Below are 12,200 nucleotides of genomic sequence, written 5' to 3'. Positions count from 1 at the left end.
ATTTCATGCTGGTATGGAACATGCATGTGTGTTTCTAAAATTTAGGTAAACTTACGAGCAACAAATGTTGCAGTTATGCAGATATTTTAAACATCAGGCATGGTTTAAAGCTTGAATGTAAATGTTTTGTAGATGAACTTTATTACATGCTTCAGGGTTTTTTTTAAATTTCTTAAATGTTTAAATTTCTGATTTTCTCTGTGGCAAAAGTTCCCTTTACATGGTATTTCTCTGTGTGTAGTTTAAGGTATTTGAGAAATGCAAATTACATTCTGTTTCATAGGAACTTTTGAATCAGTACACTCAATCTTTGGTTTTTGCAGGTTTTAGACATTCAAAAATCACTACCCAAAATGCAGCCCAGTCCACCTTTGGCTTGGTGGTACATTTCTAGTGATACTCTACAATGTTGGCAGCATTTGCATTACAAATGTACTTATCTGGCTTTTATTAGCCAAGGAACATAAAAAAAGCCTAAAGGCATTCTTTTTTCTGTAAGTACAACAAGCTAAGTCAGTGAATGCTAACTTCATTTTAAACAGAGAAATGTGCTTGTGAAAATGTTGGACTTCGAGGAAGAAAGTTTGGTACCTGTTACAGGTGCCTCGTTTGGTACCTGTTACAGGTGCCTCCTCACTGAAGCAGTGCATATTGCTTGAGGAGGTTATACAAGGCCCACTGAGTAGGAAGTTGTCCTTCCATCATAAAGATATGTCTGTGAAATGTTTACATTTGCAGTCACACCTGTGCAGTTTCATATTTGGATGTGCARCAATGAGTATTTGGAAATGTAGATGCAAGTCAGTCACTACAGCCTTCACTACAATAGTAACTGTGTGCTAATGTACAGGATCAAGGCCTTGAGTTCTTAACAGACCAGTTGTTCTTCACTAGATCCCCTTCTAGGAACTTAAAGGGAGCTGCGGTCTTCATGGGTGTAGCAWGAGCTAAGAATAGAGAGTGGTTTTATGTTACTTTGTTTGATGAACCAGTTTTAATGCTTCAGGCCAAGAACTGAAGTTCTCTGCATACTAAATGAGCATGAAAAGGTAGAAAAAGATCGAGTTTTGACTTCTGGAGAATAAATAGGCAACAAATTGTTTCGTAGAACAATATAGAAATAGGAGATATGGGCTTTTGGCAATGAACATGATAATCATGCCTGAAGTACACAAGTGGGAATGTGGTTTGGAATATCTTCCTGTTTTGGAAAATTACACATTGACTTACTCAGAACTGCATTCTCTCTAAGTGCTTTTATCGATGAACCTTATTAAGGGTAGCTTTATGGACTAGGTGAATTCTCTTCTACCTTCTGAGGTCTGTACCCTCAGTTAAATTTATATACTTGTTTACATAAATGGTTTGTCTGAAGTAATGTGAAAAGTCTGTGGAATGGCTACCCRGGAGAGGGAGGAGGATTGAGCTGGATCACTGGGAGTTTACGGGACCCTACAGGACTCATACAAGGATAGTCAAAGGGGTGGCTGATATCATCACAAAGCCTTTCAAGGATTTTTCAGTGATCTTAGGAATCTGGAGAGTTCCCAGTCAAGTGGACACTGGCCAACGTTGGCCCAATATTCAAGAAGGGCAGGAACGACGACCCTGAAAATACAGGACTGTCAGTCTTGCATCAGTGTCTGGTGCAGTTTTGGAGATTATTCTGGGAGTTACTGAAAAACACCTGAAGGACACTGCAGTCATCAGTCACAACCAGCATGGGTTCATGTCAAACTTAATTTCTTTTTATGACAAGGTAACCCATCTAGTAGATCAAGGGAAGACAATGTAATCTTTCTGGATTTCAGTAAAGCTTTTGCTGCTRTCTCTCACAGGATCCTTCTGGASAAAAKSTCCAACACACAGCTGGGCAAACACATCATGGCAAGGGTGAGCAACTGGCTCACAGGTCAGGCATAAAGGGTTATRGTAAATTGGGTGATAAGAGACTGGTGACCTGTCACTAATGGGGTTCCACAGGGCTCCATCYTTGTCCCTCTTCAACATCTTCATAAATGACTTGGCAGGTCTTGAAGATATACGAAGTACGTTTGCCAGTGATACTAATTTGGGGGTAGCTGTTGACTYCCTGGAAGGCAGCTAGGCCGTGCAGAGAAACTTCATCGAATTAGAGGGTTGGGCAATCACCATCCATATGAAGTTCAACTGATACAAGTGCTCMTTGGACCTGTATCACAGAAAGGCCCTTGGGGGTCCTGGTCAGTGACAAGTTGAACGTGAGTCACCAGCGTGCCCTGGCAGCCAGGAGGGCCAGCCCTGTCATGGGGGAGATCAGGTACAGCATCACCAGCCAGGCAAGGGAGGGGATTGTCCCACTCTGCTCTGCCCTGGGGTGGCCTCACCTCAAGTCTTGTGTGCAGTTTTGGGCACTGCAGTATGAGAAGGAATCAAAGCTATTAGAGAGCATCCAAAGGAGGGCTACAGAGACGGTGAAGGGCTTTGAGGGGAAGCTGTATGAGGAGCAGCTGCAGCCGCTTAAGRGGACACTGAGGGGAGACCTCATCATRGYCTACAGCTTCCTGATGMAAGGAAGCACTGGGCCAGGCACTGATCTCTTCTCTGTGGTGACCARTGATGGGACCCAAGGGAATGGCATCAAACTCTGTCAGAGAAGGTTTAGGTTGGATATTAGGGAAAGGTTCTTCACCCAGAGGCTGGTTGGGCACTGRAMCAGGCTGCCCAGGGAATWGGTCACAGCATCAGGCYTGTCTGAGTTCAAGAAGTATTTGTCAGGCAGGTGGTGTGATTCTTGAGGATGGTTCTGTGCAGAGGTTGAACTACAATGATTCTTGTGRGTTCCTTCCAACTAAGCATATTCTATGAAATTCTAATACTTCTGTATTCCAGTATTGTTGTATACCATATTGTTTGCTTTCATACTTGATTTAAAAAAAATTAAAATACAACTTTCAGTCAAACCTTCTGTCTCYAATAGAGTTTCACAGAACTTGAGCCAGTGAGTCTCCAGCCACAAGTCAAAATGAAATTGTCTGAAACAGCCTTATTGTAGGCATGGCAAAATTTGAGAAGCAATTGGTAGCTAAAAACTAAAAGGAAAAAAGTATTGTGTAACTCAGAAGTTAASTGTTAGATAGAAGTCAAAGCTTTGTCTGCTGGCATCTTACATACAACCTGATTAAAGKGGAGTGTTGTTTAAGATGATGAAATGTGTTTAATATATCAGTGTTTATACATTGATACAACTTCATTCAAACAAGGTGTGTGAGCTAAAAACGTGTGCATGTTGGTGAGATASGTGGCCATAGCTCAGGTGCAAAAATTCAACTTTTTCATATGAAATGCTTAACCTGCTTACAAATGTCAGTATTTCACACTCTAAATCTGGAGGTCTGGAATGATGGAAAGTCAGGAATGATCAAAGSACAGAATTTTACATTTAAAAATAGTTGTTTCTGAAATCATGTAGTGGTCCAAGTTGTATTAAAACACTGTTGCTTTGGGAGATTTTTGGGTGGGTTTTTTTTAAGTCTCTATACTAAGGCTGAAGTATGAAAGACAAGATTAAAAAAAACCCATTTATTTTTAGATGTATATGGAGAGAGGCAGATTTTCATAACTCTACATATAAAAATATCTTTCCTTAGACTAGAATATAGATATTCCCTGTTACATAGTAATGGTTTTGATGGTATTGCTCATGCTGCTTTATTTSTATTTTTCCACATTCATCGAAAGTGTTAGGGAAACCATTCTCCTCAGTTGTTTTTTGTTTGGGTTTGTTTTTCTTGGAATGCACTGGGGCATTTGGAATGTCAGGKAGACGTCAAGGTAATTGTTTTCCTCCTAAGACATATTTTCTTCTCTAKGATCATGAGATCTTGAAGGGTGAAAAGAAAGAAGCAGTGGTGTTATTGCTGAGTATACACCTCAGCAGTCACTGTCAGAACATTTTTTCCTCTAAAGTAGCTGCAGTGAAATTGATATTTAACCAGCCATTATTAACAGCAAGGTGCCACGAGTGCTGAGTAGTAGCTGTGGGTCTGGCACTTCAGTTCTGAAGTACTTRTTCTGTACAGCATCTGTGCATGCATTGATATCAGGAAAGGCAATTTTAAGTTAATCCCGCAATTTCTGATGCACTTCATAGTACTGTATCACTAAAATTACATAAAAGGCCTATATGTGACACCTAGTCAAAATGTTTGAAATGTTTCATAGTTGGTAGTTTTCATTCATAATCTTATTTTCTTAAATRAAGTCGAGATTTGGAGGTTTCTTTCCAAAAGATCGTTAAACATGGTGCTCTCATTGCTGCATGCAGTTGCTTCTGTCCTGATTACCTGTAGCTTTCCACTGATTTCTTTACTATTTGCATGTTTCTGTAGAAGTCTGTGACCTTACTAATAAGTCAGTTACATATTCTGTGTGTATATACATATATATATATATATATATAGTACTGAGCACATAGACTTGTATAGCAATAGAGCTGTGATTTTCAGAGTACATACTTGCCACCTATAATGGCAGGAGAAACAGAAGAATTTGGCAGATAGCACTTTTTCAAGTAGGTTTTTTGAGGTGTTTTTTTTTTGTCTTTTTCTAAGAACCATATAATTTATTTAAKCTGTGGAGAGATATATTCAGCCTTGAGCTCCTCTGTAATCGTGTTTTTGGCATCAGTTTAATTAATCAAGGAATATTTTTCCTACAGGTTTAAGTAGACTAAATATGTGATAATTTAGTCATCTGGAATCTTGTTAAAATTATTAAAAYAGTGTAGTATTGATTGTACTGCTAAATAGATGTCTGAATTGTATGTGTTTCATGCCTCTTCCGTCTGTCAGTGGCAACCACGCCTCAGTACTATATATCAGATTCAACACCTGTACGACATCCAGTTCTGTTTCAATTGCACCTTGTTTTGCATCCACATTGCTTTCCTTTTCAGTGACAGTTGAGATTGCTCAGAACTGTACAAGATTGTCTCCACTGTAGCACTACCATGTAAAAGATGAAAACTATGCACAAACAGGATTTATCTTTCACATACATAGAACCCACAAATCGTGCGATAAAAATATTTGCATTTGTCACGATAGAATCTTGCATTTAAAAARTCTCCTGATGTGTTCTCTCTGACAGAAATCTTGTGTTTCAGTGCCTGACTAATCTCTGCCTTGCTGATGCTATTGAATGAGCTTTCTATGGGAAAGCTCCACTAATCCTTGTACTTACTGTTTGAATGTTTGCTACAGGAAGCGAGCAGCTGCAAAGCATCTAATAGAGCGCTACTACCACCAGTTAACCGAGGGCTGTGGAAATGAAGCCTGCACGAATGAATTTTGTGCTTCCTGTCCAACTTTTCTCCGTATGGATAACAATGCAGCAGCCATTAAGGCCCTCGAGCTTTATAAGATTAATGCAAAACTCTGTGATCCTCATCCCTCCAAGAAAGGAACGAGCTCTGCTTACCTAGAAAACAATTCCAAAGGTGCCCATAACAATTCCTGCACTGACAGAAAAATGAACAAGAAGGAAATGCAAGGCCCAAGAGATGACTTTAAAGGTAAGATGTTTACGATTTTCAGAAAACAAAAAACACATTTCATATGCACGAGCACAAACCAACAGAATTCACTGTGGTGGTGTTCTGCTGATTTCTTTAGTAAAACACAGTATTAGACAATCWAGTATTTTGCTGTGGATTTGGAAAAATTGATGGATTAATGCTGAACACTGATTTCAAACCTGGATCTTGACTTACAGCTCTGTTAAAATTGACATGCATTTGTTGTCTTGTGAGAATAATGATTTTTGCAAATATGGAAAGGCTTTTTTAAGTGCTGTTGAATGACTGTTTTAGTTTTTCTAGTTTTGTAAGTCTTCTGCAGTTAATGAATTATAAAAGTTATACTTTAACTAATTCCAGATTGTATTTTAAGAAACTTAACAGRTTAAAAAAATATACAGTGGGTGATAGGCAATACATTCACTAAGCTAAAAATTGTTTGAGCACAGTTATTTTTAAGCCAGTGTAAAATGAAATTGTTCAATGTAAGTTTTCTAACTTCTGTTTAGCTTTTCAAACTCTAATAATAAATACATACTAATAGAATAATATTAGTTGTCACCAAAATCCATCATGCAAACACATGCAGAAACCCAGCCAATGGTAATTAAAGCCATTAACCTTTCAGCAGACTTTTTTTAAGTATGTAGCAATAACTAGTATAAACAGAGAAGTTCAGATTCATTCATTGTAGCTAAAGAAGGTGAAATTGTTTTCAGCAAAGATTAAAAAAACTATACAGAATCAGCAATAAGGCATAGTGCTGTGTTATAAGTGACCCAAGATGTTCCAGTCAGTAGTAGCATCAGTTTGTTCTTTATCTGATGCAAGGATAAATTTGTCYCCAAATTATTTATGATTTGAATAATCAGAGAGGCAAACACTAGGAAGGGAAAAGGGGAAGCAATGTAGCRTTAGATGAGCAAGAGGCTCATCTGTTCTGTGATTTGTCTCTTGCTTTTTTTGTATTTTTAATGGAGTTTCTCAGATATAAGATTTCTCTTATTCTCTGTAACCATCCCATCTCCCCAGATTAGGTACCTAAGAGTCTTCTCAACCTACCTTCAGAGACAGTCTGTTGGCTACAGYAGTGACTCAGAGCACCACAAGTATTGACCTTTATTTGTATCTGTATAGACAACTTTAATGCATTTGGAAAGCCCATCTGAAGCTTAGTTACCTTTGGAATTGGATGATGTCTAAGGAATCTAGCACTCTGAATTTTTTTCAGGTCTAGCACTCTGAATTTTTTTCAGCTGCAGGGGAAACTGCAGCTAAGTTTAGCAAAGTCAAGGAAAGAGATATGTAGCTTGCTTTTATGGTTGACATAGGATTGAAAGTTCTAAATAAATTGAAAGAAATATCCTTCAAAAATAATTACTTATATTACTCCTCTGGAGTGCTAAACCCTAAGACCGTTACCTTTGGGGAAAATGCTCTGTGGAGGCCATTGTCAGCATCTCACTAATACCTTGGATGGTTGTCCAGAAAGAGGCAATAGAGAAATCACAAATRTATATAAAAAGCATAGGTTACAGTTGTAGTTGGAGACAGAAAGCAACATTTAAAAACCATTGTTATAATTACTTGGGAAGCTATTTTCAATTTTGATCACGAAAATATTAAATTGGAAACAGAGATGGTCAGTTGATAGGTGGCAAGCACACAATATAACAAAGCTTCCGTAAGACATAAAGAAAATAYAATTAATGAATTTGCCAATTAGAGTGTATTGTTGGTAATATATGGATCAATTGCTGTCTTTTTCACAGTCAAGGATCATTGTTAAAACTTGATGTACAGATTTGTCATGCAATATTACTGAGAACAAGGTCGGAGAGGAGTTGCATCACTGGATTGCTTATTTGAAATAGAAGGGGTGAGAGGATAAGGCATGTAAAAGCTCACAGATTCAGACACAAGTTAGCTAAAATTTGTTTGTTTTACAAAAAGCTTCACTTAGGTTTTTCTCCAGCTGTTCTCAGTGCTGTAAAGTAAAAACGGAGTAGACCTTTATGGAAGCTCAGTTACGGGATGGTCACAAGATATGACTTAAAGCTGCTATGAGGCTKCTGATGGTACTATTAAATATTTTAACTGGAAATAGTACATGGTTAGTTCCTGAAATAATAAAAACTTTTAAAGAGTGAATGAGGAATTCCTCTTTTAAGTATGGAAATCTGAAATCTGTTACATTGGTAAACTTTCAATTTGTGCTTATAATTTTTATGCTATGAATAATGTCTGTGGTCCAGAGTCAATGAYCCTGAGACTGTTGTCCTCATTTTGAGGAGCCATGGAAGATCATCTGTATCAGCACTTAAATTTCTCTTAAGAAATTGAAAACTTCTTCTAAGATAAATTTTGCTTCTTGAGCATGCACTGCAGCAGATAAAAATAGATGTTGCACTTAGCTTGAATTCTTTCATGATGTTTTCAGGGAAGCTGGTTTTTTTTAACAGGACAGGTTTTAGTTTTGAGCTTTGTCAGTGTCTTCAGATTGGAAGTCAATCTAAGTAGCATGACATGAGYTTAACTTTTCCTGTGTCATATGTGCTCCAAGAGTGGCTTGGGGTTCTGTAGAAATCAATCARTTGTCTGTCTTTGTATCATCTTGTTCATATTTTTAATTTAATGACTTCTTGGAATGAGTTTCAGAGTAGGTAATCACATTTCAAAATATTTTAATATACAATATCTTAATTAAATGTGTGTATTAAAATTATACACTTCTTTCTTAGAGAAGGTAGGTAGAAGTAGGTAGTTGCTCTAGCATGATTAGTGAATACAGTTCTGAGATGTTTTCTAGATCCTATTGAGCAGATTCTAGAGATGCTATTAAACAGATTCTGTTTTAGTTCTGAATTACATGTCAGTTCAGAAGAATCTGCTTAAACTAGAATATCTTCAGGTCTGATCATGTGGTAATCCTACTGTAAATCATCACCTGATACGAAAGCATCTGTGGATTCTGTTTGAGAAGTAACAGAGAAAGCTATAAATAATGTTCTCTTTCTTTTTTCTAAAGAGAAAGGAAGATTTCAAATAACAAATGGACTTCAGATGACTTATTTTGTGTCAGGAGTTTGGGGAGAGGGAGAAYAGACAGGTATTTGGAGCAGATGATGTGCGTAAACCAGCTTGTTCATCTGAACAACCAGCATGTTGATGAGTATACCCAAGTTACTTATCTTAGTGAGGCCTAATGTACAAAGAAATAATCCTCATGCCCTGTTGTACGTGTAATTTAAAAGGCAGCATAAATTTCAGAGCATATATTGAGGGGTTTGGGAGGATTTTCAGTCATCAGTTGTTGCAGAAAACCTTAAAAAGAGAAATAAGAAATCTTATATTCCCTTTAACATACAACAAAACAAGTACCTGAGTCTTTGCTTCAAGATCTGGTTTTAAGGGAGAAACAATGTGTGAAGTCTTGTGCTGTGTAGAAAAAAAGAGTTTAATACAGTCTAGTTTGTTTAGTTTAATGACTTACACATTAACTGTGCAGATTTACCAGAAGACCATATTGTCACAGCCTTACTCATTAAGTCTTTTAAAGTTTAAACCTCTTACAAGATTGCTCTTGTTTAGACAATACAGTACTGTTAACAACCAAATGTAGCTAATTGGCTGCTAAACAGTTTCCCCATTGTGCACATTCTCTGATTGACATCCATGAATAAAATATTTTACAAAGTCAGTGAATGAAAACATGATTTTTTTTGTGCTAAAGAAATTATGTAAAGTGTCTGTCTTGAATTTATTCAGCACTGACTCTGTATTTCCAGTTTTAATGAAATGACACACAAATTTCTTGGGTAGGGCAAACCAGAACTGTATTATCTTTTTAATTTTTATCTTAATAAAATTAATAACTTTATCTTTTTGTAGATGTGACTTTTCTAACAGAAGATAAGATATATGAAATTCTTGAACTATGTCGAGAAAAAGAGGATTATTCCCCCTTAATCCGGGTGATTGGGAGAGTGTTTTCCAGTGCTGAAGCACTGGTACAGAGTTTCCGAAAAACCAAGCAGCACACCAAGGAGGAGCTCAAGTCTCTTCAAGGAAAGGATGAAGACAAAGATGAAGATGAAAAGGAAAAAGCTGCCTGTTCGGCTGCTGCTATGGAAGAGGATTCTGGTGCATCATCATCTTCGTCATCAAGAATAGGTGATAACACACAGGGAGATAATAACCTCCAAAAACTAGGCCCAGATGAAGTGTCTGTAGATATTGAAGCAGTCAGACGGGTCTATGATAGGTTACTTTCTAATGAAAAAATAGAAACTGCCTTTTTAAATGCACTTGTGTACTTGTCACCTAATGTGGAATGTGACTTGACTTACCATAATGTGTACTCTCGGGATCCTAACTATCTGAATTTGTTTATTATCGTTATGGAGAATGGCAATCTTCATAGCCCAGAGTATCTGGAAATGGCTCTACCATTGTTTTGCAAAGCAATGAGCAAACTACCCCTTGCAGCTCAAGCAAAACTGGTCAGATTGTGGTCTAAGTACAGAGCAGACCAAATTCGGMGAATGATGGAAACATTTCAGCAGCTTATTACTTACAAAGTCATAAGCAACGAGTTCAATAGTCGTAACCTAGTGAATGACGATGATGCTGTTGTTGCTGCTTCAAAGTGCTTGAAAATGGTTTACTATGCAAATGTAGTAGGAGGGGATGTGRATACAGATCATAACGAAGAGGAAGATGAAGAACCCATCCCAGAATCAAGTGAACTAACCCTTCAAGAGCTGTTGGGGGAGGAAAGAAGAAATAAAAAAGGTCCTCGAGTGGATCCACTGGAAACTGAACTTGGTGTTAAAACTATAGATTGCAGAAAACCACTTATCCCTTTTGAAGAATTTATTAATGAACCACTGAATGATGTTCTAGAAATGGACAAAGACTACACTTTCTTCAAAGTAGAAACAGAGAATAAATTCTCATTTATGACCTGTCCCTTCATATTGAATGCTGTTACCAAGAACCTGGGATTGTATTATGACAATAGGATCCGGATGTACAGTGAAAGACGCATAACTGTGCTCTACAGCTTAGTTCAAGGGCAGCAGCTCAACCCCTATTTGCGACTTAAAGTGAGACGTGATCACATCATAGATGATGCGCTTGTGCGGGTAAGTCACACCAGCATGGAGTTTGGGTTTGTGGGTTCTGACTAGTGCCAACTACGTGGGCTCTGAGTAACTGAAAAAGACTGTGTGAGTGCATATATACTAGATTTCCTCTAGAAGAATCTCAAATGATGTTACAGTTTCACTTCTAAGCATGATGCTGAAGATTTGTGTGTTCAGCAGAGCTACTTCTGTTCAGAGTGGTTGCAGATCTAGATGTTTTCAAATTTTAAATAGCTCTTATGCCCCATTATCAGATCCTGCACAGATCTTAATGGTGAGAGTGACCAACTTCTGTTTCTTTGTCATCTGCACTGTCCTGGATTGTCTTCTGATGGTAGGGATTTTCAGATGGAAGTTGGAATTAAAATCTTTTAGTTGTGTACTCTTCTTGTGAACTTCTAAATTTCTAGAAATTAAGCACTGTTGCAGTTTGATACAACTACTAATATGACTGAGAAAGGAARAGAGACAGACCTGTTAATAGCTAAGAGGTGAGAGCAGCCTGTTTCTGAATATGTGGACTTCTTAAATTAAAACTTTAAGCCATTTCTTYGTGCATTTTTTGAAGAAGGGAATCATGCAGGATGCAAACTATTTTACAGTGAATAGGTCCATATATGACCTAAATATGTTCTTTAATTTTAGGATACTTCTTTATTTTTTGGCTTAAAGCTGTTAATTTTCAAAAATTCATTTTGCTGTGTCATGTTGTTAAAGCACAAKGTTTGCAAATTTCTAAATTTAACCATGCCTTTAAAACTGAACAGCCAGACAGGTTTGGGGAAATTACTTGATTTTGCCTCTCAACCCAGCTGTTACTTTTAGTTAAGTTTGATTACTTTAACTGCTACTGAAGGTCARTTGTGGGAGCTGTAAATGAGCTCTGACCTTGATTTTTCTGTATGATTAGGAATTTCCCAGCTGGGATTGCTGCTTCATGAGAATTGCAAGTATTATAACTTGTTAGGGAAAGCATTTGTCTTTAGTACCRAAAGAAAAAAATAAAGTTGCAATGCAGAAATGGCTTCTGTCCATAAACTCAACTTTATATTAGGTAAATAAATGTAAAAATACCATGTACCAGTTTTTTTTTTATTTAAGAATACTCTTTGTGAATCACTACCTATCAGACTCACAGTTGTGTCCCATTGCATTCTATCATGTTATTGTAATGGAATATATTTCCTGAATGTTCAGCTTTGGGCACATAAATACTGGAAAAAAGGGAGGGACAGTACTTCCTTGCTAAAAGAGCCTAAGAGCTAGTTTTAGGATGTTCTTTTCAATGTAAATTCCAGCAGAACAAAAGCAAACCTTCCACCTCATGCTGATAATAGGAAGGAAAATCTAGAAATACGAGAAAAGGMATTCTTTCACATACTGCTTGTTCTGGAAGTTGAAATATTTGAAGACAAAAAAATATGTTCAGTGTTAGAAAGCTTGTGGGCAACATCAAGTTGCAGTGGGGCCACAGAAGTCACTGCCGTGCACACTCT

The 12,200-nt window shown here is 37.3% G+C and overlaps 1 protein-coding gene across 1 annotated transcript in view; it reads left to right on the top strand.

Moving 5' to 3' along the window:
* The window catches only part of UBE3A (ubiquitin protein ligase E3A), a 55,798-nt gene that overhangs the window by 30,770 nt on the left and 12,828 nt on the right, over window positions 1-12,200 (top strand). The window contains exons 7-8 of the mRNA XM_057368085.1: window positions 5,244-5,554; window positions 9,449-10,704. Coding sequence (XP_057224068.1) covers window positions 5,244-5,554; window positions 9,449-10,704 — 1,567 coding nt within the window. The remainder of the gene's footprint in view (window positions 1-5,243; window positions 5,555-9,448; window positions 10,705-12,200) is intronic.

Source organism: Malurus melanocephalus, unplaced genomic scaffold (genome assembly GCF_030028575.1).
Source record: "Malurus melanocephalus ecotype Western Australia unplaced genomic scaffold, MMel_1.1 scaffold_88, whole genome shotgun sequence".
Taxonomy (NCBI): Eukaryota; Metazoa; Chordata; class Aves; order Passeriformes; family Maluridae; genus Malurus; species Malurus melanocephalus.
Note: the sequence above shows the minus strand (reverse complement) of the source record. Positions and strands in the feature narration are given on the sequence as shown.